This window comes from Gordionus sp. m RMFG-2023, chromosome 2 (assembly GCF_954871325.1).
Source record: "Gordionus sp. m RMFG-2023 chromosome 2, tfGorSpeb1-WG-v2, whole genome shotgun sequence".
NCBI lineage: Eukaryota > Metazoa > Nematomorpha > Gordioida > Chordodea > Parachordodidae > Gordionus > Gordionus sp. m RMFG-2023.
The window spans coordinates 20,665,545-20,683,604 of record NC_088776.1 but is presented as its reverse complement, the minus strand read 5'-3'; the positions used below and the strand labels follow the sequence as shown (position 1 = coordinate 20,683,604).

At 25.6% G+C, this 18,060-nt stretch overlaps 2 protein-coding genes across 3 annotated transcripts in view; both read left to right on the top strand.

Annotated features, from left to right (window-relative positions):
- The first annotated feature begins 341 nt into the window (after positions 1–341).
- Positions 342–9,109, top strand: LOC135925158 (malonyl-CoA-acyl carrier protein transacylase, mitochondrial-like). Of its 2 annotated transcripts, XM_065460364.1 has the most exons (5): positions 342–540; positions 583–767; positions 807–927; positions 967–1,110; positions 8,755–9,109. In XM_065460364.1, exons 1-5 carry the CDS (start codon positions 385–387, stop codon positions 8,998–9,000), a joined length of 852 nt encoding a protein of 283 aa, XP_065316436.1. In that variant the 5' UTR covers positions 342–384; the 3' UTR covers positions 9,001–9,109. The 2 variants fall into 2 exon arrangements, with proteins under 2 accessions (XP_065316436.1, XP_065316437.1); XM_065460365.1 differs by lacking the exon at positions 967–1,110.
- Positions 9,110–16,473: 7,364 nt separating this feature from the next.
- The window catches only part of LOC135923237 (E3 ubiquitin-protein ligase RNF170-like), a 30,046-nt gene continuing 28,459 nt past the window's right edge, over positions 16,474–18,060 (top strand). The window contains exons 1-2 of the mRNA XM_065457882.1: positions 16,474–16,604; positions 16,646–16,720. Coding sequence (XP_065313954.1) covers positions 16,516–16,604; positions 16,646–16,720 — 164 coding nt within the window. The 5' untranslated portion in view covers positions 16,474–16,515. The remainder of the gene's footprint in view (positions 16,605–16,645; positions 16,721–18,060) is intronic.

The window sequence follows — 18,060 nt, the reverse complement described above, 5'->3', positions numbered from 1 at the left end:
CATCAATCAAATATTACTTGACCGGACTACAATTATGTGGTTTTCGAAAGATTCAGTATATTTATTCTATTTTTAATGAATTTAAATAAAGTTATAAACTTATTAAATGCTTTTCCTCTTCGTAAATTTTGTGCCAAGCAGAATTTCGATTTAAGCAATCTATTAAATAATAGTGTGCCAGACATTTTACACGATGATATTATTGAAGATAAAAAAAATATTAAAGATTTATATATTAATAGAGCTAAAAATCGTGATCAATCTTCTTTTGCTTTCAGACCAAATGTGGACCCTATTCAAACGTCAATTATTTTGTTTCCTGATTATGCAAAGCAAAAACTTAAAATTTCTTATAAATATTTTGATATCCAAAATGTTAAAAACATGTTTGAGCAAGCAAATGAGATTTTAAATTTTGATATTAAAAATTTTTGCTTACATTATTACCAATCAGATACAGATAATTTAGTGAATTTACACTGTGCCTTGTTTTTAATATCCTTAGCTGAAATTGAAATATTAAATGCTGAAAATTCTGAAGTATTATATAAACTAAAATTAATATTAATCCCAAATATATAGGTTATAAATAACTGTGTGGCAACTACTGGACTTAATTTAGGTGAATATGCCTCATTAGTTTTTAGTGGGGCCTTAAATTTTGAATATGCTTTACAGCTGATCAAAATTAGAGCTGAAGAAATTGAAAAATTATCAAGTAAAGTATTAAGTGGAATGTTAACAGTAATGTTAAGTGCTAAATCTAAGTAAATCCTACTAGATTAATGATTAAAAGCAAATAATAGTTTAAATCAGGCAATTATTGAATCTAAAGAACATTGCTTAGGAAAGGGCATTGAAAACCCTATTTGTACCATAGCAAATTATTTGTTTCCGCAATGTAAAATTTTATCAGGTCATAATGAAGTAATTATAATATTTTGATACTAAAATAGCTTTCCATAGGCATTGAGATACATTGAAATAAATCACAAAAATTATGACATAATTAAATGTAAAAAATTACCAATTAATTTTGCATTAAATTCTAAAATCCTGAGTCCTATTTTGCCTATATTATCTGTAGCTTTGAATCAAGTTGATATTCAGGTGATAATGCTTAAATAATTTTATTTTAATATTTAACATATATTATCTTTAAACCTTGGCCCAGGGCTCTAGAGTAGTATTGTTCGCCTCGTTTTGAGTCGATTTTTAAAAGCAGCTAATTCAATATTTTATCCAGAAAAATATTACGCAAGTCTGAAGATTTTTCTCATGGAAGTAACAAAGGTCTAGGCATATATTATGGAAATCTCGAGGTTTAGGTAATATTTTTCTGGTTAAAATATTGAGTTAGCTGTTTTAAAAAATCGACTCAAAATGAGCTGTTTAACAACACTACTCTAGACCAAAAAAACTCCCAAAAAATTTCCCCTTAAATATTAAAGTTACCATTTTATCTCAACATCACTTGCATTTTAATAATACCAAACCATTCAAAATTGTATTCATTAAACACATAACAATGACCTTTGTACAATTCCTAATATTTTTTATTTTGCAAATTTTTTAACTAAAATTCAGAAATGCTTTTTTTTAAAGATTTTCAACTGATTATGTATTCTAACCAGTGACATACAAGAGACTAGTAGCTCAACCCATAGAAAAAGGCATTTTTCTAACCCCCTAACCTAAAAAAATTTAACCATAACCTAACCCCAAAATAAAATTCATTGAATATTTCCCAAATCCCAACCCAATCTAAGTATCGAAATATATAAAAAAAATTAACCAAAAATTATTTATTTTTTAGTTTATAAGAAATAATTTATAATTTTCTAAAGAAATATACAATCAAACCATGATTTATTGATTTCACTGATTAAATTTTAAATAGGCAAACCCCATCCAACCTAAAAAATTTTTAAACCCATCTTTAAAATACAATATAACCACAATTGGATATTTTGTAGACCTCTAATTCTGATAAAGATTCCAATATTTAATTTTTGGGTTATCGCCACCTTCGGGGGGGGGGGGGGGGTATCTTATTATATTTTTTTTATGATAATTTTTTTTGTTATTTTTTTTTGAAATCTAATATATCAATTTTTTATTTAAGATGTTTTAAAAAAGTTTTTCTACAAATTTTTATTTTAAAAAGCCTTTTGTACAAAATTTTGTATTAGGGGTAAAATATAGGAATTGGAGGGAGGGGGTAGGAGAATTTGGTATCACGTCAATTCGGCTCGGAAAATTTGGCGCACGACAATTCGGCGCAGAAAACTCGGCGCGGCGACAACTCGGCGCAACGTCAAATCAGCGCGGCTACAACTCGGCGCGGCGACAATTCGGCGCAACGTCAATTCGGCGCGTATCTAATACAGTTGCAATTTATTATAAATTTATTAGTATAAAAAAAGGATAATTAAATAGAAATGATTTTGAATGTTGGTCATATTAATTATTTCTTCGTATTTTTTTTTACAAAAATCTCAATTTTATTTACTAAATATGTAATATCAATAAAAAAAAATTAACAACCAATATTTATACCGATTTCCTTGCTGGACCAATTTACCACATTATAAGGTAGGGGAGACTGGGGTTAGTTGGACCGATTTTTACAAAATTTAGTTCCTGATTTTTTTAGATAATATAAAAAATAATATATGATTAGATACCTCCTAAAACTATACTCTATAAAGGTACCTTATAAAAATTTTAAGAATATAATCATTTTTTTTAAATTTTACTTTTTGAAAAAGTAAAAATAATATCCAAAAAGCCCCAATAGCGGGGTGAGGCAAATTCAAGGGGCTTCCTAAATCATTGGTTTTTTTAGCCATAATAAATTGAAATGCATTTTTATTTATTAATAATAATGATACGTATAGAATAATTTTATTGTTTTATTGTTAAAAATATCATAATACTTATAAATTGAAGCAAATTATATATAAAAATTGAAACTTAATTTAGGTTAATTTAATAAACATTTTGGACATAAAGGAGATATTATGATTTCTTAGCATAAATCCTAAATACCAATCATAAACAGCCATGAAATTGCTTTTGTGTGTTAATTCGTTTTTGATTATTTTATAATAGAAAAAATTAGTTAAACATAATATATATTTAAAATGATTAATAGAATTATTTTAAGGATTTTTAATAAATCTAAAAAATGAATCAGTCTTAATTTGAATTTTATTGGATCAACATTAGTGTTGTTAAACGTCCGATTTGGGTTGATTAAGATTTTAGCCATAATAACATGTAAGATTAGAGATAGAAGTCCAAACTTTTCTTACAATTAGCCCAAAATCTCGCTTATATAATATTGGCTACTAATCAAAATAGGGGAGACTGGGGTTAGGGACCGGGGCTTGGCAAACCACTTAATCTCATCTTAAAATTAAATACACCAGAAGGTTAAAATTTTATCATAATATAGTTTTTACTAGTTTACGTCTATAGACAAAAAATCTTTTGAAATAATTATTAAAAATTTTATTTAAGAAATAAAATATTGATGAAGTTTTTATAATTTGGGAAAGTTTTATGAGTATTTATTATATCCAGAAATTTAGAGTTCGCAGGGCTTGCTAAACCATACACGTCAATTATGGCAGTTAATAATGAAAAAAATACAAAATGTTTATTAAATTAACCAAAATTAAGTTTCAATTTTTATATATAACTTGCCTTAATTTACCCGCTATTGGGGCTTGTTGGACAAAATTGTTCTTTTACAAAAAGTAAAATTCAAAAAAAAATGATTATATTCTTAAAATTTTTTATAAGGAACCTTTATAGAGTATAGTTTTAAGTATCTAATCATATATTTTTTTTATATTATCTAAAAAACCAGGAGCTATAGCCAATTTTATAAAAATCGGTCCGACTAACCCCAGTATCCCCTACCTTATAATGTTGTAAATTGGTCCAGCAAGGAAATCGGTATAAATATTGGTTGTTAATTTTTTTTTATTGATATTACACATTTAGTAAATAAAATTGAGATTTTTGTAAAAAAAAATACGAAGAAATAATTAATATGACCAACATTCAAAATCATTTCTATTTAATCATCCTTTTTTTTATACTAATAAATTTATAATAAATTGCAACTGTATTAGATACGCGCCGAATTGACGCCGCGCCGAATTGACGTTGCGCTGAATTGACGTTGCGCCGAGTTGTCTCCGCGCTGAATTGACGCCGCGCCGAATTGACGTGGGACCGGAGAATTTTGCCTAGAAATTTAATTTTTATTTAAGATATTTTAAAATAGTTTTTTCTACAAATTTTTATTTAAGATATTTTAAAAAGTTTTTTCTACAAATTTTTATTTAAGATATTTTAAAGTTTTTTCTACAAATTTTGTATTAGGAGTAAAATATAGGAATTCTTAATTCTGCAGCGATTATATATGGGGGGGGGGGGGGGTAGGAGAATTTATTGGTGGCATATGTCGGGAGACATATGAAATATTTCTAACTGCTACAACAACAAGGGATCAAGTTATTACACTGCTTGTGGTTAAAGATAATGTAATACAGATTCGACGATGATGACTGTCTCGTGGTTAGGGTATGTAAATATTTTTTCTATAAATCAAAAGTGGTAATAAATTTAAATCTATTTATCTTGGATATAATAGGTTCGAACAAACCAATTATTTCCACTATCGGATCAATCATTCGCAAAATTTTATTGATCCATATGACAGATCAATCAGCACCCAAGAAGTCGAAAGGCTTTGGCGGGATCTAAAAGCTAACTATAAAAGGATAGGGATAACATTCATGAATATCTACTAGAATATAGATATTTTAGAAAATATCGATTGCGTTTTGATATTTTTATTCATTTTATAAATGACTGTATTAATTTCAATAATATATTTTAATTTAATGAATAAAATTGCCTTATTTAATACTATATTTCGTGTATAAATTTTAATACTATATTTCGATTTAACCCTTCACTACGGTTAAAAAAATCAACTTCAAAGGTGGTGTCTATTTTACCCCTAACACAAAATTAAATAAAATATATATAAAAGCTGCGGAATTAAGAATTCCTATATTTTACCCCCTAATACAAAATTTTGTAGAAAAAACATTTTTAAAATATCATAAAAATTTGTATAAAAAACTTTTTTAAAATATCTTATAAAAATTTGTAGAAAAATATCTTAAATAAAAAATTGATATATTAATACATAAAAAAATATCATAAAAAAAAATAATATAACCCCCGAAAGTGGCGATAACCAATATCCGATATCAAAATTAGTGATCTGCTTTTCAAGCCCGGCCCAAAAAATTTTTTTAAATTTTTGTCGGCCTGACCATAACCCGAAATATTTCTTAAAAAGTTTTGCCGTCCCGGCCCGAACCCGAAATTTTTTTAAAAAAATTTACCGGCCCTGCCCAAATTTATTTAAATATAGAAATTAATTTTTATGTATCTATATAAAATCAAATATTTTTATTTTACATTAAAAATTAAACATAAAATTGATAAATTTCGATATATTAAAATATAATTCCAAAGCCCAACCCGACCCGGCTCAAATTTAAAAAAAATATATTATGCCCTGCCAAGCCCGAACCCGATTTCTGTTTAAAAAAATACGGGCCGGTTTTACTTTTGCAGATCTCTAATCATAATACCCCCTACTCCTATAAGATTCAAATACAATTATCCCATCACATCCTACTCCCTCATGATTGTAGCCCAGACTAGGCTAATTGTAAAAAGATAAGTAAATTAGATGTAAATTGATAGTTAAAAGAGAACACTTTAATGGAAACATTGATAAAATGTGATATCCAGGATGATGCAGCTGGATTAGTTACGCATTGTGATTCCATTTTTTCCCCGATACCTGGCACTAATACTTATATATAAAAAATCACTGAAAAAACATTTTTAACTAGGGTTGTTAAATGGCTCAATTAGCTGATTATTAAAAACAGCTAACTCAATATTTTAGCCAACAAAATATTGCCTAAGCTTTGACATTTTGCTAATAGATGTTCAAATCTTTATGCCACCTATGAATGAAATCTTCAGGCTTGCAGAATTTTGAATAAAATATTGAATCAGCCTTTTTTAAAAATCGGCTCAAATTGAGGCAGTTAACAACACGATTCCTAACCATATTATATTTATATTAATTCATTTTCATTTTTTTCAATAAAAACTTATTTTTGTTTAAAAAATTAAAACTAAATGTAGCAATGACACCATAATGAAATAAAATAAAAATTATTATGATAATTATACACTATAAAAAAACTCTAATCGTTATTGTGAAAATTATATACTATAAAAAAACTCTAATCGTTATTGTGAAAATTATATACTATAATAACTTTATCAGTAGGACAACGCCATTTTATAACTCACTCAATTTACCCAACACAACTTTAAAACTAAAATTAATAAATTTTCAACTTCAAATTTTATTGATTAAATATATTTTAAAAACTAAAAGTCAACATAATTATAAAATCTAGTCCCTTTTATACTTTTGGAGATCGCGAGTTTTACACGTGATTATAAAATCAGGCGACTATTTATAAATTTGATAAATATTAAACAAAATAATTTTAAAAATAAATAATAATAATATGACAATTATGAATTAAAAATTTTTCCCTTTTTTTTAGAAAGACACCACCCAGACTGAAATATGATAAGCCATTTTTCAAGAAGAGAACTAAAAAGTAATAAAAACATTTGAAAAATATTAAATTTCAGGTCTAATAAACAGAAAAATATTAGAGGGTAAATTTTATTTATTAAATATAAAATAAAATGGCCCAAAAAAAACGAATGGTATACCTAGACCTGTGCGCCGGCCGGCCAAAAAAATCACGCCGGCGCAGAAATTTCTATCTACTTTTTTATTTTAATAATTGGTCAACATCATAATTTTTCAATATCAATCAGGATTTTGATGAATTTTTATTTTCTACTATTTTAAAATCTTAATTATATTGACGTCATTATAGAATTCAATCAATCAAAAATCTAAAATTCCAAAAGTTACCATAATTTTACATATTTTTAAAATGGATGCATCTATTTTTATAATTTAAATAATTTTAGTATCCTAACTCTGGATAATAATAAATCCATAGTCTGGAATTTTTTTGCAAAAGAATTAGAGAAATTATTACTGCTCTAAGATATAAAACTGCAGAGGTTGAATTTGAATTCTAGGAATATTAAAGAAAATGTTTAAGTACAATAGATTTAACATCAGACATGTTAGATCTTGACAGCATTGATCCATACCCGGTTTCATATTGGCAATTCCAATGTTAATAGTAACAATAATTCCACGCATATGAAAACCTTAAAATTAAATATCTCAACACGTTGGCATAGTATATTAATTATACTAGAAAGCATATCTGGATTTAATAAGAATTTAATTAATAATGTTTTGAAAAGAATTGGGAAGCACTTTCTCAAATTATCAAATTATGAATCTGATCTGGTAGAAGAACTATTAGCATTTCTTTCAAAATTTAAAGAAACTGTCGAATATCTTCCAGTACTAAAAGGGCCTACTTTAAACTTGGCGTTACTTTTTAGAAATGAAATTGAAACACATTTAATAGTAAATGATAGTGATAGTTCTGAAATTATTTCACTTAAGGAAAATATGCTAAAAAAACTTGCGTTACGATTTCCGGTTTGTAATCTGCAAGTAATATTATATAAGTATATTCTTTTATTTTTCATTTAAAGATATCTAGTTAGATCCAAGATTTTAAAAATTGACAATTGAGTCAAAGTATTTAATAGAGCAAAATTGCTCAGCTTCAGAATTTATAATAAAACATCTTAAACTTATAGAGAATGATGATAATCAGGTAGTAAATATAGCTAATGAGGATGAAGATGAATATTCAAGTTATTTGACAAAATTGGCAAATAAACATTCAACAAATATAAATTATGATTCCAAGTTAGGTGACTTAGAACAAGAATGCCACAGTTTTCTTGGAAAACGACATTCACAAAATATGGACGTTCCTAATTTTTGGAGAGAAAAGATGAGTGAACTTCCCAATCTTTCCAGGCTCGCCAAAAAAATTCTTTGCATTCCGGCGACTAGCACACCTAGTGAAAGAGTTTTCTCTACCGCTGGATTGACGTTAAATTCAAGGAGATCATCATTATGTCCCAAAAATGTAAATAAAATAATTTTTATACATGATAATTAAATTACGAAATCGATTTTGGATATAATAAGTTTTCTATTAAATGAATATTAAAAAATATGCCGAGATATCTGTAGAATAGTGTATATATTTGTTTTTTTTAAATTTTAATAAGCAATTAAAAAAATTTATCTTATAAAAATTTATATATGCGCCGATTTACGCCGATTTTATTGACGGCAGCTAAAAATCGGCGCGCCGCTGGCCGTTTTAGATTTTATAAAAATTGCGCCGGCGGCCGATATTTCGTCGGCGCACAGGTCTAGGTATACCACAATTACAAAAATTGAAAATATTTTGCAAGAAATTTTTTTTATTGATAGATTACATCTAAAAGTTTTTCAACTAACCTGATGATATAAAAAATAAAAAGTATTGGTCACTAATAACATTAGTAATGATAATTGGTATCGGTGCTCTCTGGTGTAAATATATTTAAATAGGAAATATATATTTACAAAAAAAAATTGAATAATTTTTTTAAAATATTATCTTCAAGATTCCTCTTATCCCCGTATATTCAAACGTAACCGGCCATCGTTATAAAAGTGCTGACCAGATAAAAAAATTATTATGTCAACAACTTGTTAAGCCTGTCAAATGGGAACAAACGCTTCATGTTATGTATGAAAGGCCACAGAATACGAATTTTCCCATTACATATGAATGCGGGCCTGGAGACTTGTTGGGCCCTATTTTGAAATTAAATAATCGAAAAGCTTTCGAAAATTATCGCAGAGTGTAGGCGCCTTATTCATTATGAATATTATGGATTGTTAAATAGTGGATTTATAAAAAAATTATAAATATTTTTGTATTTATATAATTGCATAAACTATTAGAATTTTAAATTATATTATTATTTAATTTGGGCACAATAATTTAACATTTAGTGAGTAAGAGTTAATCTATCTGACTTCCATAATGCTAATTTAAATTTTTAATTAAACTTGGTATATGACATATCCAAATTCACAGGTAAGCCTGTTTGTCCCTAATTACAAATGCTCCATTCCTCAATAATATTTATTATGTGCATATGGGAGCTATCACCATCCTCCCCTTTTACGTTTTTGGCTTACTTTTGCATAGCTTTCAGTCGGGTTCTATCCAAGTCTGGTCCAGGTCAAAAATTTTGAATGACCAACAAAATCAAACTACGTTATGTTGGAATTTATTGTAAAAAATTGTATTTAATGGTAGAGAATATTGTATAAATATAATCATGCCATGTTGCCAAAAGTTTATTCATTTTTTGATAAATTATAGTTTAAATATATATAATATCTAAAATATAGCTTAAATATTACTTACACAATTTAGTACAATACTCCACATTAAAAATATTTGTTAGCAATTGTAATAATAATTATATTTAGCTGTGTTAATTTTGGAAAATGGCTGTATATATATAAAATTGTTGGCAAGTTAGATTATAGTTTTGCTTAACCATTAATTCAACATCCAATATAGTGTTGATGAAAAGCCGACTTTTAGCGGCTCAAGTGCGGAAATTATAAAAAATGATTTAAACTTAAACCAACACAAAAAATTTAAGTCGACTTGAGACAAATTTTGAGTCGACCCTAATCAAGTTTTCAGCCAACTAATCAATTTTTTAGTAGACTCAAATGTTTACTCCAAAAGAAATTTTTTTTGAGTTATGTTAAAATATTTTTTTTTATTAAAAAAGCCATTATATTTAACTCCATGAGGATAAAGCAAATTATAAAATGCGAATAAGTTTTCTGTTTTCAGACAAGTTAAAGACACAGGGTTTCCCATCTAAAAAAGTAAAAGTTGTGATCAAAAAAGGAAAAATATCAATCATAAAAAGAAAGGTCCGATCAAAAAAGGAAAAGAATCAAAAGCTTATGAAAAAGTCCGATTAAAATAGGAAAGTAAAAGTGTCAATCAAAAGAAATTTTTTTATAATTTTAAATATTTTAAAACTCTTGTCAATTTTTGTTAAATTTTTATATTTTTCCTTATTTTATTTCTAATTGCTAATATCTTTAAGTCACTTTTAATCCTTAATTTTCGTTGTCTTCTCGATTTTCTTTTATTTTTTATCATTCTTTTTTGTCTTAAAATTATTTTTTTTCTCTATCATTTTTTTCATCTCACATAACAATTATATTAAAATTTCAAAAATAAGAATATATATTATTTTATAAATTTATATATCGTTTGGTATTATAGTTCAAATTTATTTAATATAAAAAAGGTACATTAAAAACAAACCATAATTTGATTCAGCAATTGTAGTAAGATATTAATTAAAAAAAATGATTGCCCAAGAGAAATAAAAGTGTAAGGAGAAAAAAATCAAAAGGTCAAAAAATTGTTATCTAGGATGTAAAAAAGGAAAAAGAATTGTTATCTAGGATGAAAAAAAGGAAAAAGAATTGTTATCTAGGATGAAAAAAAGGAAAAAGAATTGTTATATAGGATGAAAAAAATGAAAAAGAATTATTTGATATATAAATAGAGAAGTAAAGAAGAGTGATAGGAGAAATAAATTTTTTTAAAAATACAAAAAAGATTACTTATTTGACACTTTTCCTTTTTTGATCGGGCCTATGATTGATAGCTTTCTTTTTTTGAATGAAAAACCCTATATAAGATAAGAACTCTGATTAGTAAAAAAAACTTCCCTTCCCACTCCACCCCCTATTATTTTTTTTTCTCGGGGAAAATTTAAGTACTTTTAAAATAGAGTGAAATGATTCACAATTATAAAGGAGTTATAATAACAACTGAATATGGTAGAAGTTAACCCTGCCATAAAATTTTGCTCCACGAGGTAACTAATATTTTGTTTTGTGTCTAGTGTTTCTGGCAATTTTATTGTAAGAAGTCTCACCATTATCTTCCACATTAAAAAAATATAAAATTTAACTACTATTTTTAAGCCGGGTTAATAGTTTTTGATATTAGAAATAAATTCTCTAAGAACTCTGGTTCTAGTTAAAAGGTTAGATCTGTCATTATTTATTACTCCATCAGGAAAAGTTAATAAATAAAATCATTTAAATAGTGTATTTTAAAATATGCTAATGATTTTTTTATATTAATAGAAGTTTTTAAGAATTCTGGTTCTAGTAAAATTTGCCCGGCCATAATTTATTTTTGGGACAAACAAAATTAAAATTTTAACTACTTATTTTTGATCTATATTAAATGTTTCTGCTATTAGAAAGAAAAACTCTGATAGTAAATTTTTCTTTACAGAAACTAACTCTGAACCAGAAAATTCAAGAGGGGCTTCATTATTGAAATAAGTTCTATATATATATTCATTGCTTATATCAGTTAAAAAAATTATTTTTTCTTTTTAATATAAAAGTTTATTTTTATTTGCAAGTTTAATAAATAAATGATGATGGTTCTAAAAAAAAATTATAATTGAAACATTAAAAAAATTTCAAGTGTATTGCCATTATATCACATACACTGAAATGTGCGCCGAAGAAACATTTGTCGATCGACGGAGTAACGTTACAAAAGAACATTAGCAAATTTCTTTTATAAGTTTTCTGTTATCTATATTATAATTTTCCGATGTCCTCTCTATGCCATTCGTGACGTAATGTCATCGTTACGTATTTTTTTATTATATATTAATCAATTTTAAATAAAAATAAATATTTTCTTTAAGTAATTTCAATTCGAATGGGTCATAATATTAATTACAATATTGTGCAGGTTGGAAATAAAATATAATATTCACTTAAAATTAGAACTATGGGTCACACATGAAACTTTAATAACAGTATGCAGATTTGAAGTAAATTATATTATATTGAAGGATATTATACATATGTATTTCAGATATCAAAAAATAAAAATAAATTTTCTTCAAATCATTCTATTCTAAATTCAACTCAACAGTATTCAAGTAAATTCAATTCTAATGGGTCAAATCAAATTTTAATTATAGTGTACAGATTTGAAGTAAATTATATTATATTAAAACAAATTATATATATGTATTTTAGATATCAAAAAATAAATATTTTCCTCAAATTATTCTATCCTAAATTGAACTCAACAGTATTCAAGTAAATTCAATTCTAATGGGATAATTTTAATTACAATATTGTGCAAATTTGAAGTAAAATATAATATTCATGCAAAATTAGAGCTAATGGGTCACACGTGAATTTTAATAATAGTGCAGCATAGGCGTAGCAGGATTTTCCTAAGGGAAGATTAGTCCCCAGATCCCATTTTGGGCGGGCCTTCGGACCGCTTTTGCCTGGCATTTGGCCGGGTTTCTTATATATATAGTTATAAAATATTTTCATAAGATAAGAGGTTAATTTTAATAGAAAAATGAGCCTGGAAAAATATGAAATATATTTTTATTAATCTAAAATATAATAACATACTTATATACACATTAAGACAAAAGCATGGTAATAATCTATTCCTAATATAAGAAATTTCTTTATAAGAAGTAGACATATAATTCCCTAATTATATAGAATTGATTTTAAAATATTAGGTAAATTCCACTTTTACAGATATATTTGACAGTTATAAAATATATCACAGTTAATAATTTAATAAATTTTACTAATCAATGTTTTTAATAATAAATACACAATTTGCATTCAATTATTTAACGCCATCTATTTATTTTAAATTAAAAAATTTAATAAAATGAGTCTTCATTCTAATCATTTTAAACATTAAACATCAGTTTTTCCTTTTAAAATTTTAGCAATCTCATACATTTTTTAAAAATCTATGGGGGAAGATCAGCTGATATTTTAATTTCTCATATTTATATATCCATTCTTCAACATCTGTTTCTAAAAAATTTATGAACAGTATTGTGGAATAAAAGCAAATCTTTTTATTAATTTCAGTTACAAAAGCTAAATTCTGAAATGCAGTAGCTTGAATGTTGATCAAATGCAGTGATAGAACGGTAAATATTATTTTATTTTAATCATATTTATTTACAGATTTTATGAACATTATATCTCAATATTGATAGCAATTATAACTTACACTAAAGAAATTAAGATTAAAATCAGCCATCACCCACCTTTAAAGTAATTAAATTATACTGTAGTTCTCGGGTATAGGCTTTTTCTTTGTCCCACTCCTTTTAAATTAAAGCCTATAGAGGTTTAAGCAACATTTTTCGAAATGTTGTGCCTACAAGTACGTGCGACTTGCCCACAAACGTGTGGAGGGCTCCTCATATTTTTACTTTTATACCCAAATTAAATTGTTCCAATTAGATGGAAATGAGGAAAACCTAGCGTAGCTCTGTTGTGTATTCAACGTTAGAGGGCGATGCGCTATATATCACGTATCACTATTAGTAAATAATTATTTGATTGTCATGCGATAATTGATAAAATTTGATATACTGTAAATCTACGACATATAATATTCCACTGTTTGTATTGTGCATTAATTTTTTTAATATAATTTATAATTTTAGTTTTTTAATTATATTTTACTTTTATTAAAATAAATAAATTAAAGTTACTCACTTTATAAAAAATTATATTTAATATATTATATTATTTGTAATTTTATGGATTTATTATTAGTAATTTTATGGATCTATTATTCATTAACTTTTATCTTTTAATTATATTTCATTTCTTAAAAAACATTTATGGTTTCATTTTTTTTATATATAAATAATTTTTTCCATAAAATATGAATTATGATGAATAGTTTTAGTTTAAAAAAATATTAACTTCTACATTCTTTCTTTCAAATTATTGTTTAAGATATATGGGTACATTTTTTGGGTACAGGGAGTGGAGAGAGGACTAAGGAGGATATTTTTCATTAGCTTAAAATGATATTCACAAAAAGTAATAAATTTTTAAAGGTGGTGGGATTTCCCCTTGCCCCCCTCCCCGCCTACGCCTATGGTGTGCTGATAAGTATATTATAGTGAAGCAAATTATCTATATGTATTATAGATATCAGAAATAAAAATAAACAAGGGCGAAGTCCTAACCCAGGCTTCGGCCTTGGAAGGTGTAGCATGGGAATCATAAATGGCACTGAATCAGATATAGCCATGAATCACAAATAGTGGTGAGTAACAAATATTGATGAATCGCAAAGCATAAGATATCAAAGTTTTATAAAAAATTAAAATACAATATAAATCACACATGAATTAATTATAGTTTGCAGATTTGAAGTAAATTATACTATATTGAAGCAAATTATATGCATGTATTTTAGATATCAATTAGAAAGACACATCTAATGGTGACTGCTCTGGAGGTTCAGTTCATTATTATTCTGTAAATTTTTCTTGCTTTTATTTAAAATAACAAGCCCTGTCTTAACCTCTCTTAATGATGATTGTATAGATGCTGATTTATCTGTCATTAATAATAGAAAAGGATGGCAGGAAATTAACAAAATAAACGTTCCAGATATCGTGAAACCCAATAAAATCTACCGACAATGCAAAATAAAGTTATATATATATATATATTTATATACTTAAAATGAATGTACTTTCTTACATTTTCGATTTCATCTATTTTAGCTACTGCTGATTATTTCTTGAGAGTTGAACCTAATATTGACTCTGCAGGTTTAATGCATTAATATTTTTTAAATTTTTCTTTTGCATTTATTTTATAAATTAAAATATTTTATTTAATTAAAATTATATATCTATTCTTAAGGATCCTACCTTTTTTAACAGTACTCCTTTCTTTTTTATTCCTGGTAATTTTTATGTATAACTCAATAAAAAGACGAAGCCGGGTTTTCTAATTTCTTATTAAAATAGGATTTAGTAATATTCCAAGAAAACAATACATAGTATGATATTTATATAATTTTAATATTATTCTATATCTATTCACATGGATCCTATTTATTTTTTAAGTTTGCTAATTGATCTCTCTGAATAATATTTTATTCTAATGAATTGTTTCCCTGAACAATATTCGTCTTTATTCGCAATATACTTATTATTTTGAATTCTATTAGTAAATATATCTATAATTTTTATTTATCATTGTTCTTGCTCAATTAATAAGCCATTGATAATACACTAATTTATATTATGGCGATACATAAATTCTTTTTTAAATTTACCTACTCTACCCCATACCTATATTGTATTTTAATTTTTTATAAAACTTTGATATCGCATATTTTGTGATTCATTGCTATTTGTTACGCACTACTATTTGTGATTTATGGATATCTCTTATTCCGTGCCATTTGTGATTCCCATGCTACACTTTCCCCGGCCGAAAGCTAGGCTAGGGCGACGCCCTAGATTGTGAGTTAAGGATTCAAAATATCAAAAAACATAAATTTCTATAAATGTGAAAAGATTATATTTTGATAATAGCAAAATGTTTTTGTGTGCATATATTATCACCCGTCAATGTGTTATTTTTCTTTAAATCATTTTTTAAGCGGGTTTTCTTAAATTTAAAAATCTGATTCCTAAAATGGAATCCAACATGCTTACAATACTTATCTAATGAATTGTGGACAATTTTGCCAGAAACCTTTCAATCATAATTTATATAAAAAATATATAGGAAAAAGAATATAAATTATAAGTTCAAAGGTTCATGACAAAATCGTTTGAAATTCAAAGGTTTGGTATTCCAAACATGATTGAATACATTTGCTGTAAAATCCAATTTTTTAATTAAAATAAATTCACTCAAAAATGATTTAAATTTGAAAAAATAATGCAATCCCGCTAACATATCAATGACATATATGTAATTGTAACATATATATATTTAAAAAAATTGAAAAATTTTATGTCAATAAGTTCTCAGGGCAAATTAAATAATTATTTGACATCTCAGCCACAGACTCGAGTAAAATTCTATTAATCCTAATTTATTCCTACTTGCTTAAATCTAATTATATTTCATCCAATTGATTAATTCACTTGAATTACAGATTCCTTAAGTTGGGTTATTATTTTTTTAAATAATATATATATACATACAATTATTGTTTTTTCATTCTAGAATTTAATACTTTTTAATAAAATATAAACTAGGACTAGTTATATTTACTATATTAAGTTCTTTTTCTTTGCTGGAAAATTTAATATGAAATTCAAATGACAAAAATAATTTAAGTATCTATTATCATATAAATAATATCCAAATTCTTTTTGTATAAAGATTAGTGTATATACCGATTATTTATATCTGTCAAAACTTTATTTTAATGTCTCAGTCTGACTAAATTCTAATATTTTAGTTTTATTCGAGTAATGATCGAAGGGATTGGGAATGAAGTTCTATTTGGTATTTTCTTGTTACTATTCCTAATTCCAGTTTTATTCTACCTAATATATAAAAGGTTTTATTATATATAAATGCTCTAATTTATTTATAATTTAGAAGAAACAACATTGATGTTCACCCGTTAAATATAAACAATATAAATCGAATAAGACAATATGTGAAATTGTCAAAGTAATTTAATTTTACTCTTTTTTATATTAAGATTTAAAAATAACGGAGTTTTTATCATAAAAATTTAATCAGAATATATGACAAATTATAGTTGTTACTATTAAGAATAGAGGCTTATATAAGTAACTGCAGAAATGGTGTAAAATCATACACCTATACAGTAAATATATTTTTTTATGCTAGATACCCATATAAATCATGTAAGATGATTCATCAAAATATATTAAAAATAATTCCATGAGAAATTATCTTCGACCATTCATATTGAGTAGGGTAATTTTAAAATTACTGATAAATAAAAGGGTGTGAGCCAAACGAAACAGTTTAAAGTTAACCCTATATTTATATTTTTATATAAAATAGTGATTATAACTTATATAATGATTATATTGTATGGTATATATAATATACAGTTTAATTACAAATAAGGTTATCTTATTAATGTATTTCAAAGTATTAGTATTATTAGTTGTGATCAAAAATCTATGTGTATATATTGAAAAAGAGCATGGCATAATTTTATTTTAACTGGGAAAATAATGATAAAATGGATATTAGCATCTATAATTCCTAGATAAGGTATTTTTTTACTTTTAATAAAATTGAAGATCAAAAACTTTTCTATTATCAAACATTGAAATAAAATAGAGGTCAATAATCTATATGGGTCATTCCACATCAAATCAACCAAAAAAAACAAGATTTTTGAATGACTACCTCTAAAACTAAACTTGGCTAGATAATTATCTATGGTATATATTTTATTAAAATCAAAATTTTAGAGTGCTAGCTCAACCAAATCCAAATCTATACATCTTCAAAGTTGAAAATCACACAATGCGTGATTTCATTAAATTTTATTTTTTTTAAAAAATACTCAAGAGAGAGTAACAAATTACATATCATTTTATAGCCATTAAAATTTTACATTGGAAAACATTGAAAAATAAATTAAAAAAATTTCAAGTGTTTTCTTATTTCCCGTAAGAATACAAAATTAACATTGTTAAGCAGGGATTTTTCTTAGGTGTTGATATTCTCTAAAAATATTTATTAACTTTATATTAACCCTTCAATACTCCGGTGGGGTATATGAAACCCCAATGCTAGAAATGATATTGCATAAAAACAGTTAAATATTATTATCTGGATTTTTCAGTAGCTTCATCAAATATATCTTAGAATCAATATTCCAAATTTCATGCATATAGGTTGAGTAGTTTTTAAGATATAAGCATTTTGTGACTGATTGGGGTGTGTGAGACCCCACCAGAGTAAATTTGTAACTTTAAAAAAAAAATTTTTTAAATATTTATAATTATAAATATATACTACTAAAT